Below are 13,126 nucleotides of genomic sequence, written 5' to 3' on the forward strand. Positions count from 1 at the left end.
AGGGTGGAGCGGGGAGGAAATGGAGCAGAATGTCATCTTGCAAGCGTTGTTTTTTGCTGCTTCTCCATCTCCAACTATTTGGTACTAATATGGTGTTAATTTTTACACATTAAATTATTGGAATGCAAAAAGGTGGAAACAAAAAGGAGCAATGGTAATTGGAAAATAGGGATCTGGTGATAGAAACGAAGCTGGAGATAGTATGATAGAATTTTGCTAAACCAACAACTTGTTTATAGCAAATACTTTTTTAGCAACACAAAAGGTTGTTCCCATGGACTTCTCCAAATGGAGAAGAAAGCAAATGGACAACATATGTGGGAAGACACGATGGAGATACTCAAAATCAGCAGCTAAAACCAGGCCAAGGACTGGCTGTGGAACATGTAAGTTCAGGATGAAGCTGGAGAAACTGAAAACAAGTCCACAAGACTCAAAATGTGACCTTGAGGTTTTCCCACCTGAATTTTGAGATTAGCTTAATGTTAGAGTAAACCAGCCTCTAACAGTATCACGGGGGTCCATAGAAGTAATTGTACGGCTATAATATATAAAGATTATAGTAAAGTTATAGAGGATAGGAAAGATAGGAGAGAAGATAAAGGAGTCTGACACATTTTATGGTAACATGCTCACCTCAGCCCCTCTTCCTTGTCCACGTGGAGGTAGGAGACGAGAGGAGGCAGGGCTCATATATATCTAGCCAAGGCTTATATATCCTTAGGGATGTGCAAGCCCCACTGATTATAGGTAACCACATATGTAACGGGAAGGGGATGATCATGGAGTATACACGCAATGGGAAAGAGAAGGACTAGGGGTATACATGTGACAAGATGGGAAGAACCTAAGTTTAATATGACAGCCTACCCTTGGGCGTCCTTGAGCTGACTTGACTTATTCTGGCTCTCCTTCAGGAAAGCAGTCCACTCTCCTTATTAGCAGGGTGTGGGCCCCACCTATGGTGGGACAGAAAATAGTCTGAATACTATGGAAGGCTTCTAAGCAGCTAACCTCCCACCAAGGACTAGCAAGCAGGTGACAACCTGGGGAAAACCTTTCTGTATCCCATACATTAAGAACAGATTTAACATATTGAACATTAGTGACAGAAGACCTGGAGCTGTGGAGGACATTGAGACCTTCATTCATGAAGAAAGCCAAAGATCATTCAGGAAAAAAAAATTTTTTTTAAGTCATTCAGGAAAGGAACACAGAAGACACTGTTATTGCATAATGTGAAGGAGTTAGATGGTGCCAGTCTAGCAGCTACAATAGCATCTGGGTCTTAAAGAATAAGTTCTAAACAAGCAGCCATGTAAGTGAGATGTCAACTAAGACCACATGGAAGAAACAGCATCATCATCATAATCCGAAGTTGAAGGAGGGATGAGTATCAGAGGCTAAATTGTGAGGATCTGGTTTGCAGAAGGCTATGGATGACAATGGGAGCCAAGATTCATTTTGGGGGAACTACATAGGAATTAAGCCTCTGGTGAATTCCCTCTATCCACAATTGAGACATGGAAGGAAAGTGGTTACTAAACAGAGTGCATTGTAGAGGAGAGGCATAAATCCGAATTGAGCAGTTAAAATTTTATCAGGTGATTCCCCACTGTGATGCATGCAGGACCTCATCTAGTTTTCAACATTTAATGTACTTCGTTGTTTGTTCATATTAGGGTGTATCTCAAAGGTGTTATCATTGGAGGTCACCCTCATAAAGTTGTATTACATGTTTTCCTGTGTTTCGGTATATGAAACCCAGGATCGATGAACCTATAGGAACAGCAGGTAGAATAAGAGTTGTTTGGTTGGGTTTTTGGGGGCCGGGGGGGGCACAGTGGTGGTATAGAAATAAAAGTTCAGGAAGAAAAAGGATGGTTGGACATTGTGGTAGCAATTGTGCAATTCTGCTTGATGCGATAGCCCCGTGGAATCTCATGATGTATGTATGAACTCCCAATTAGTAATAATATTTAAAAGAATTTTTTTAAAAGACAGGAAAGAAAGAAAAGGCCAAAGTGGATGTCATAACAGACTCAAACTTACTCTTAATCACAGAGTAGCTAAAGCAAGGAAAAGTTGTAGTAAAAATGCTGAATAGAAAATTTGAAAGGGCCGCTCGAGAAGACAAAGCCAATATTATAATGAAATGTACAAGACCCTAGAATTAGAAAACCATTAGGGAAGAATACGCTCAGCATATCTGAAACTGAGAACTCAAAAAAAATTTCAACCTAGAATTGCAATTTTGAATAGTTCTGTAGGCAAAATATTGAATGATGGAGGAAGCATCATGAGAAGGTGGAAAGAATATAGAGTCACTGTACCAGAAAGAACTAATCCACAGACCACCATTTCAGGAGATGTGTATGCTGAAGAAAGAAGTTCAAGCTGCACTGAATGCACATATGAAAAACAAGGCTTCAAGACTACCCATTGATATGTTTCAGAAAGCTAAGAAATACAGGAACACAAACTGGTCTGTGCTAGGAAATTTGGAAGACAGCCACATGGCCAACTGACTGGAAGAGATCCATATTTGTGCCATTCCAAAAAAAGGTGACCCAACAGGATGCCCAAACTATAGAATATCATTTAGGTTACACATAAGTAAAATTTTATTTAAGATCATCCAACCGCAGTTTCAGCAGCACATTGACAGTGAACTGCAAGAAGATCAGGCTGGATTCAGAAAAAGATGTAAAATGAGATATCATTGTTATCACATGGATCTTGGCTGAAAAGTAGGTAATACCAAGATGTTTACATGCATTTCATCGACTGTGCTAAGGCATTTGACTTTGTAGACTACAATAAGCTGCGGATAACCCCAAGAATAATGGGAATTCTGCAGCACTTAATTGTGTTCATTCAGAATTTGTACATGGATTAAGAGGCAATTGTGCAAACCGAACAAGTGGATATTTCATGGTTTAAAATCAGGAAAGGTGAGCATCAGGGCTGTTTCACTTACTCAATCTGTATGCTGAGGAAATCATTAGAGAAGCTGATTATGTGAACAAGAGTGTGGCATCAGGATTGGAGGATGGCTTGGTGACCCGTGATTTGCAGATAACACAACCTTGCTTGCTGAAAATTAGGAGGAAATGACGCACTTGCTGATGAAGATCAAGGATTGTGCCTTTCAGTTTGGATTACAACTTAATGTAAGGAAGACCAAAATCCTCACAACTGGACTGGTAACATTATGTTAGACGGCTAGCGAAACAAAACCAGGACGCTGATTGTGTGTGTGTGTGTGTGTGTGTAGATATATAGATGTACACAGCATGAAGGAATATAATAGCTAATTAGTTTACACAGCCGTACAGAACTCAGTTCAACTCACTTCTGTGGAACAATTAATATACTGGAAGTCTTTCAACTTACAGGGCTGCTGTGTCCAAGGTCAAGGAAGCAGACCGCGAGTCTTCCTTAGGGCAATGCAAGCAGTTGGGCCACAGGCAGCAAACAACAGGGCAGGTCACCAATAGTCAGCAGCTCAGGAACTTAGTAAAGCAGGCTTGGGTGGGATATCGAACTCAAGCAATGCAAGACAACAGGATCCAACAGCCTCAAGCTCAAGTGATGTACACACCAGCAGCGTGGTGAAGCAGGTCTCAAAGGAACCTCAAGCTCCAGCTACATGATCCACGGGTTCCTGTCCCATAGGTAGTAGAGCTCACAAGTTGAGGCAGAGAACTAGTTAAAGCAGCCACATGCTGGTCTAATCACCAGAGAGCACGAGAGAGAGGGGTGGGGCTTGCTGAGCCATTTATCTCTTGGCTCTCCAATCAAACTGCAACCTTATTAATCCCACATGTTCCTATTGGCCAGGTTGACACAAATCTACCTATCACAAACATTATGATAATTGGAGGAAAAAATGAAGTTGTCAAGGATTTTGTCTTGCTTGGATCAACAATCTGCTTATGGAAGCCCCAGTCAAGAGATCAAAAGATTAGTTGCTTTTGGTAAATCTCTGCATAAGATGTCTGTAGAGTATTGAAAAACAAGGATGTTTCTTTGAAGACTGAAGTACACTAATTTAAGCCATGGTATTTATTCTTCATCGCATCATAAGCTTATGAAAGTTGGACATTGAATAAGGAAGAATGTAAAATTATCAATGCATTTGAATTGTGGAGGTAGAGAAGGATATTGAAAGTCCAATGGACTGCCAAAAGGATCAACTAATCTGATTTTGAAGAAGTCCTGTATATACTCATATATAAACCGAGTTTTCCAGCACATTTTTAATGCAGTTTTGTGGTAAAATTAGTTGCCTTGGCTAATATTTGGGTCAACTTTACTCGTGTATACGGTAAAGCCAGAATACTCCTTAGAGGCAAGGATGGCAAGATTTTGTCTTACATACTTGGACATATTATCAAGAGAGACCAGTCCCTGGAGAAGGACATCACATTTGGTGAAGTGGAGTGGCGATGAAAAAGGAGATGGATTGACACAGTGGCTGCCTCAGTGGGCTCAAACATAGCAGCTGTGAGAAGGCACAAAGCTGCGGTAGTTCCGGTTGCTACAAGTGTGAACTGACCTGACACACCTAACAACATCCTTTGTGTATATGACCTCTGATACTGTTTTATTTAGCAAATTCTTTGGTTTTCATTTGTAAATTTGAAATTATATAATAGCTCTTACATGTTCAAACTTGGCCTAAAGTTTGTTTGATACCATGAATTGACACCAAGTATGTGGAATAGCAGACCAATTTCATAAAGTTGCTTTACTCAAACATAAAGGGAAAAATAGTATTACTCTTAGTGGATTGATATTACAGTTCTTCCTATTCAAATTTCATTTTACAATTTAAATTTGAATAGGAAGAACTGTAATACCATTAGCAGATTTACAGTTTTAAAAATGTGAATGTTACTAAAGATAATGAAGTACTCTTAAGGATGAGTAAAAACAATAACAAGATTATTTGAAACAGTAGCTGGACACATGCATACGTATATGTGAAATATGTTTGGGTAAGCCCTCATTTCCCAAAATATTTACTTTCTGTGCTTATGAGTTTTGTGTTTTTATTGTTTCTGCAGAAATTGACAGCAAACACTTTCGTTTTGCCGAGGTGCTTTACTATAAAGTATTGGAATCTGTTATCGAGCAGGAACAGAAAAGACTGGGAGACAGGGATTTATCTGTGAGTAAAATAGCCTATGTTTTGGTCAACACAACAGAATGTAGCTTGTTTCCTATCTTACTTTCCCACAGAAAAGCTATCACTGAAGAAATAATGTGTAGCTTTGAAGGAATAAGGTTAGCATCTACAGAAGTGACTTCCAAGACTTGTACCTTTTTTCCCCCAGTGAGTGTTTTTCAATATAGCTTGCCGTGCATTATTGTTGAAATCTTCTGTGGGTAGGCAGACGATAGTCAAGGATTAAGACACTCAAGCTCATACTTAATTGCAGTTTTAAGTAATGGAGAGATTTTATGACCTGATAAAGGAAGAATAAATTACACAGCATTTAACGTAAACATTCAGCCATTCCTTTTTGTCAATGGTAATTCTATATTTAGACCCCACTTCATTTTCACTAATTAAGAAATGCAAGTTGGATTACAAGGATCCACATGTGACCTCCTCCCTGGGAGATGGACGGCAGAGAAGGCGGGGAAGGGAGACTCCGGATAGGGCAAGATATGACAAAATAACAATCTGTGGATTATCGGGGGCTCATGGGGGAGGGGGGCCCGTGGAGGGAGGTGGAAAAAAAAAGAGGACCCGATGCAGAGGGCTTGAGTGGAGAGTGGGTGCTTTGAGAGTGATTAGGGCAAAGAATGTACGGATGTGCTTTATACAATTGATGTATGTATATGTATGGATTGTGATAAGAGTTGTATGAGCCCCTAATAAAATGTAAAAAAAGAAAATGATTAGGGCAAAGAATGTACAGATGTGCTTTATACAATTGATGTATGTATATGTATGGGTTATGATAAGAGTTGTATGAGCCCCTAATAAAATGTTTAAAAAAACAAAACAAAACAAAACAAAGAAATGCAAGTTGATTATTAAACATGGTGTTTACTTTTAATGACAAATATAAATAAATTTTCAATAACACTTTTTAAAATTATAAAATGAACCAGTAAATGTTTCAGTCCCTCCTAACTTTTTATATTTTTGCATATAAATGGAAAGATTGTATGAATGTAAATGACTTTTTTAATATAAAGCATATGTACAAAATGTTATATAAAATACTTACACTCTGGGGGCTAACAATAAGTAAATGCCTGCATACTATCGTAACTTTTAAATTAAATTTTAAATTAAAAACCAGTGCATCTTTATGTAAAACTTTGGAGAGTTAATTAAGCCAAATTAAAAAATCATTTTGTGATAAGCATATTTACTTTTGGTTGACTTAGTTCATAGGAGACTTACTGCCTTCTTTCAGAAAAACAAAAACGTGGCACTCCCTTGGTAATTGAAAACTTTTTTTTTTTTTTGACCATGGAAAACTTTTGTGTTGTTTCCTATAGTACTGGATAAAGAATCGGTATCTTCTTTTGCAGCCCGCCTCCCTGGATCTTTACAGTGCCTCCCAGGGGCCAGTACCACTCACTTTGGGAAACATTGATCCAACTGTTAACCTGCCTCCTTGTCTGCCTTCCTGATACCTTTTTATGACAATGACTTTTTAATAGAAATACTGTTTTGTAACACCACTCCATCTTATTCTTCTAAGCATCAATTTTGTTGCTTATTTTGATTGGAGATTTTCATCGGTTTTATTATCTCTATTTCCCAATATTAGGAGTTTTAAAGATTCTTATACATTTCTTTAATGTTTATTTGGTGGGAGGGATATGCTTATTTATAAAGCTAGGAAAGCTTTGTAAGAGAATGAGCAAATACTTTTTATTAACTCAGAAAATACGCATTCTTGTGGCATTTTTATTTTAACCTGACTGTGTATGAAATGTCTTTGTAGAATGAGAAAATGTTTCTAAATACTTAATAACTTTGTTTTATAGGGCATTCTGGAACAGGATGCATTCCATAAATCGCTTTTGGCCTGCTGCCTTGAGGTCGTCACTTTTTCTTATAAACCTCCAGGGAATTTTCCACATATTACTGAAATATTTGATGTGCCACTTTATCATTTTTATAAGGTATTTTTAAAAATGTGAGACTGGTAATGAAATTGTAGATGAGACAGACTTCCTGTTGTTATTCATATAACTCATGTTACAAATCTGAGTACCTTCCTTCTCTAATTAGTTATGTGCATATTAGTCGTTAGTGGCGCTATAAGCTTTGAGCAGTCACTGCCAAGTTGGTAGTTCAAATCCACCAGTCCTCCACAAGAAAAATATGAGGCTGTCTGCTCTCATAGAGATCATAGTTGCTATAAATTAGAGTCGACTAGATGGCAATGGGTGATCTTAATGTGGAAGGACCCCTGGTGGTGCGGTGGTTAAGGGTTTGCTTGCTAACCCAAAGATTGGCAGTTCAAACGCACCGCTCCATGCAAGAAAGATATGATAGTCTGCTTCCATAAAGATTACAGCCTTGAAAACCCTAGCGAGTAGTTCTTCTGTGTCTTATAGGGTCACTATGGGTTAGCAGCAACTTGACAGTAAGGCTTTTTGTTTTGTTTTTTAATGATCTATTTAGATCTATTTAGGGAGCAGAAAAGAAATAGGACCATCTTAAGTCCTATATATATTCTGTAGTATGAAAGACCTGTTTTGGTTTAAAATGTCACTTGATTCTTCCCTTTATCTAATAAAAGCTTTTAGAATACTGTGATTTTTTTAAGTGCTAAAAAAAAAAGTTCTTTTTCACATAGTATAGAGGCGCAGAATTCCAATGTTGATTTGGAAGCTGTTCGATTCTTGATATTATCTTAGTATATGAGCATGTTTTAACTTTTTAAATAGGCAAAACTAGTTTTCATCATGGTCGCAGCAAACCACAATGGAGGTGGACCTATCAGACCTCCTCTGATTTCCATATTGCCGCAAGGCAGGAGGCAGGCATACCTCTACACTCCATCTTTCTTTATACTATTCTGATACCAACCATTCTTCCCATGGCATTGTACTTCTATGCTGTATTTGGTAATTCATTGCAATGGCCACACATAACTCACAGATAATATTCATGATTAAGGCAGTTTGTTTATGGAATTGAATAGGTTACCACAAGTCATAATCAGCAAACAGTAAGGATACAGACATAGGTCCGCAGCAATACCTTTTCCTAGCCAGCAGACAAAGAAATCTTTCTCTCGTTCTCAGTCTCTCAGCCACAAGGTCCCTTGTCCTTTACCAGAATGTGCCAAGAAGCCAGCCTGCCTGCCTGTCTGTCCCACTGTTCCATAGTCTCAGGCCAGATAAGGAGAAGGTACCCCATAATCTCAGCACTGTACCTATGAGTCTCTGGTGCATTTGGTCTTGATGGCCTCTGCTACTAAAGTCGGAGATCTTGGACATTCTCTTCCAAGTTGTCCTGCAATTTTTATGTTTCTTAGATGGCTCAGGATTTAACCCACCGTGATCCTGTAAGAGGGAACTATCTCCAAAATGGGACCATAGCCACAGGCATAGAATCCCGGATTAGAGCACATTACATAAGGGGTTATGGCTACAAGGGCCCGTAGTAATGGACTGTATATCAGTAGAATAGATTTGACTGTTAGTTTTTAGTTATATTTTTCAGCCTGGCTATTAAACACGTTTTTTTAATTAAAGTTTTTGAAATATTAGTGTATTACTGAATGAGAATTCATATGTAATTTATATGTACAATTTAAGTAAATATTAAACTAACCTGGTTATTTTTATTTCTTTTAGGTGATAGAAGTTTTCATTAGAGCAGAAAGTGGCCTTTGTAGAGAGGTAGTAAAACACCTTAATCAAGTTGAAGAACAGATACTAGATCATTTGGCATGGAAAACAGAGTCCCCGCTGTGGGACAAAATCAGAGACAATGAAAACAGAGTCCCTACATGTGAAGAGGTTTGTGAAAATATCTTCTATCGTTCCATAAGGTTACAACCACATTTATTCTTCTCATAAGCACCTTTCACAGGGAGCCGCAAAGCTTCATGTATTTTTTTAGCATCAAAGGGTGGCAGGGGGTTTACTAAGGAAAGCAAGAGCCATCAAAATAATTTGTACTTGCCCCAAGCTTCCAGTTACATTAAAAGTCCAGTGCCCTGCCTTGATTTCCCAACCCAATTTCTGTATCTTAAAAGTATTTCATAATTTGATTCTCCAAATCAATCATGAAGGGTAATTCATATTTACTATCCAATGATCAGGCTTTGAATTATTTTAAGCCATTCAGAAATGTTTTAACTGTAGCTTGACAGTAAAAAGTCAGTTGATTTTACTTAGGTTAAATAACTCAAGTGTCTATTTCTTTTCTTATGCTTAAGATTTTTAGTATATTTCTACTTAAATGCATTTTTTAATATTAGCATTCTTTGTAAACCTTTCTGTATAGGTTATGCCACCTCAGAACCTGGAAAGAACAGATGAGATTTTTATTGCTGGCTCCCCTTTGACTCCCAGAAGGGTGAGTGAAATTCGTGCTGACTCTGGAGCACTCGGAAGAAGTAAGTTTAAAATACGAGGATGCTTTAGAGGTACTATACAGGGGTTTAAATTTCACCTAAACTTGCAGGCGAAATAATACAGAGGAAATTATTCTGTGCATTGCAGTAAAAGGTGCATGAATTAACAAGTATTTCTTTGAAAAATAAAAAAAAGAGCAAGAATACTGTGTTAGACCAGTTGACTAGAAAAAATATGAAAGAGCTTTATATCAAGAAGTAATTGTATATAAGGAAAATAGCCCAGCTCAGTCCAACTCAAGTCCTTAAGGCCGATATTAGTTCACAAATCCCTCTTCAGACTCACGAAACCACATGTAATGATATAGGAAGATCACAGGCAGTGGGTGGATCAAATGACAGTGGAAGCATCTCCTGGGCTCTGGCGCAGGTGTCAGCGTGTCAGTGTGGCTCACCAGCATAAAGGTGAAAACCCAGAGGGTCTTGGAGATTCCTAGGATCCTCCTTAGGAGGAGGTCACAACAAGGAGGTACCATCAGACTGTGACCTGATTGATAGGCTAGATTCCACCCACATTCCTAAGGGTGCCATGTTGGCACAAAAACCAAAGCTATCTCAAATACTATATGACTGTACTTATTGTGATCCTTATATATTTATTTGCAAGCATACTACAAGGCTGAAGTGGGGAAAAAACAAATAGTTAATAATGATTATTATTGAATGATCGAATTCCAGGTGAATTCTGTACATTTAAAAAAATTAAATTAATTAACTTTTTAAAGATCATTTTGGGAGCTCTTACAGCTCTTATCACAGTCCATAAATCAATTGTGTCAAGCAGATTTGTACATATATTGCCATTTTCTAAACATTCACTTTCTATTTGAGTCCTTGGAATCAGCTCCTCTTTTTTCCTTCTCTCCTCCCCACTGGTGACCCATGATAAATTATTAATTATTATTATTTTCACATCTTACACCAACTGCTGTTTCTCTGACCCCACAGTTTCTGTTGTTTGGCCCTGGGCGCACGTGTGTGTGTGTGCGCATGCACGCACACGCATAGTTAAGGTTGATCATTGTGGTTCCCCCTTCCTACCCTCCTCTGCCCACCTTTCCCCTACCCTCCTGCTATTGCTACTTCCATTTCTATTCCTAAGGGGTTTATCTGACCTGGATTCTGTGTCTGTACTTTTTTTAGAGAAAATACTACTTTTAAAATTGTTGAAGATAAAGTTGCATAGTTCATTTGGGTATAGACCGGTTAAGTGACGAGGATTCTGTGGCCTGAGCAGGCCTAACATTGACACTTCCTCTTTGTTAATGTGATAGTAGTACTGGCCCAAAATGTGTCAAACACCTGGTCAGTATTTGTGGCAGTTTCTTGGAATATGTCTTAATGCAAGATTTTAGGTTACAGCTTGAGATATATTCCATTTTAAGTGAATCATTCTGTAAATCCAAAGAGGTCTGAATACTAAGATGTCATTAGAAGGATACTCTTGTTTCTAGGCTGACTTAAAATATAATTGGTAAGCATTGATTATAGGAGAAAGTATAGTAATTGGTAAGCATTGAGTATAGTAAAAGTATAGTCATTCAAAAGTGATTGTATCTAATGCAAATTTCATTCTGAGAGGAGTCATAATGACTAATTTTCTGCTTATTAAGTACTCAGACCCTAAATCTGAAAGCTGGTCTTGGTTCTATTTCTGTAGAGTGCTTTCTTCTTGATTCTGAGTAGTATTTGACTTTATATTTCATTTTCTTTCTCTGTATCATTTCACTGTTTTCTTGGTCTTTTAACACCACGTGAGACAGTGATCGTGATACATTCTTTGTGATGATCTCAATTACAAGTGCATACCATGTGGAAGTGGACATACTGAGCCCTCGCATGTGAGGCCTTCACTCCTCTTCATACCTCTTAGGACCACCCTCCAGTAATATTTTAATATAAAAACCCACTGATGCCCAGTTTGCATGGGTGGATAAATGCTTGTTTCTGAAAAAAGTCAGATATTGGTGGGACTACCTATATGTAGACTAAGCTTAATAGAACTAATACCAATGTATGCTTGTCCTTGCTGAAGAGCACTGTTGCGTTTCAGCAATTCTCAGTTGTGAAAAATGGCCAAGAGGAATACTGAGGAGATTGGAGGGAACTCTCCATGCTGCCTTGTGGTCCCTTCTCCAGTGGTGGCTCTTCCACGAAAGCATACTATGTATTAAGTAAAACTGTCAGGCATTTCTTCTAGTTTCCTGAAGTATTTTTTAAAAATTTCCCTTAACAGCAGATGGACATTGGGCCTCCACTCAAGCACTTACTCAATGCAAGAACACTTTGTTCTATTAAATTGGCATTCCAGGATGCACACCTTCCCAACATGATTGCTGAAGAAAAATGTGTGCATAAGCAAATGTGGTGAAGAAAGTTGATGGTGCCCGGCTATCAAAAGATACAGTGTCTGGGGTCTTAAAGACTTGAAAATAAACAAGAGGCCATCTAGCTGAGAAGCATCAAAACCCACATGGAAGAAGCACACCAGCTTGGCTGACCATGAGGTGTAGAAGGGACCAATTATCAGACATCGAAGAACTAAAAACCATATCAGTGGGTGCCTACCTTCCTGACATGACCACTGAAGACAAACGTGTGCATAAACAAACGTGAAGAAAGCTAATCAAAAGTTACAGCATCTGGGGTCTTAAAGGCTTGAAGATAAACAAGAGGCCATCTAGCTGAGAAGCATCAAAGCCCACATGGAAGAAGCAAACCAGCCTGTCTGATCACATGGTGCAGAAGGGACCAGTTATCAGACATCAAAGAACTAAAAATCATATCAATGGGTGCCCACCTCCTGATGCGATTGATGAAGACAAATGTGTGCATAAGCAAATGTGGTGAAGAAAGCTGATGGTGCCCAGCTATCAAAAGATATAGTGTCTTAAAGGCTCGAAGATAAACAAGTGACCATCTAGTTCAGAAGCAACAAAGCCCACATGGAAGAAACACACCAGCCTGTGTGACCACGAGCTGTCAAAGGGGTTAGGTATTAAGCATCAAGGAACAAAAAATCATATCACTGAAAATAGGTCAGTGTAGAGTGGAGATTCAAAGCCCAATGGTAGTCAACCGGACACCCCTTAATGAAGGGCTGTGGGGAAGAGATGAACCAGGCAGGGTGCAGGGTAGCAACGATGAAACACATAGCTTTCCTCTAGTTCTTAAGTACTCCACCCCTCCCCCCACTGTCATGATCCCAATTCTACCTTACCAATCTGGCTAGACCAGAGGATGTACATAGGCACAGATAGCAACTGGAAACACAGAAAATCCAGGACAGATGACTCCTCCAGGACCAGTGGTGAGAGTGGCGATGCCTGGAGGGTGGAGAGAATGTGGGGTAGAAAGGGGAAACTGATGACAAGAATCTACGTATAGCCTCCTCCCTAGGGGAGGGACAGCAGAGAAGAAGGCAAGGGGAGATGTTGGACAGTGTAATATGTGACAAAATAATAATAATTTATAAATGATGAAGGGTTCATGAGGTA

At 38.8% G+C, this 13,126-nt stretch overlaps 1 protein-coding gene across 2 annotated transcripts in view; it reads left to right on the forward strand.

The window, feature by feature from the left end:
* Nucleotides 1-13,126, forward strand: part of RBL2 (RB transcriptional corepressor like 2) — an 82,075-nt gene that overhangs the window by 30,554 nt on the left and 38,395 nt on the right. For both annotated transcript variants that reach the window (XM_075537373.1, XM_075537374.1), the window contains exons 11-14: nucleotides 5,073-5,176; nucleotides 7,021-7,158; nucleotides 8,845-9,009; nucleotides 9,500-9,611. In XM_075537373.1, the coding sequence (XP_075393488.1) occupies nucleotides 5,073-5,176; nucleotides 7,021-7,158; nucleotides 8,845-9,009; nucleotides 9,500-9,611 (519 nt within the window). The remainder of the gene's footprint in view (nucleotides 1-5,072; nucleotides 5,177-7,020; nucleotides 7,159-8,844; nucleotides 9,010-9,499; nucleotides 9,612-13,126) is intronic.

The sequence above is a fragment of the Tenrec ecaudatus genome, chromosome 18 (genome assembly GCF_050624435.1).
Source record: "Tenrec ecaudatus isolate mTenEca1 chromosome 18, mTenEca1.hap1, whole genome shotgun sequence".
NCBI lineage: Eukaryota > Metazoa > Chordata > Mammalia > Afrosoricida > Tenrecidae > Tenrec > Tenrec ecaudatus.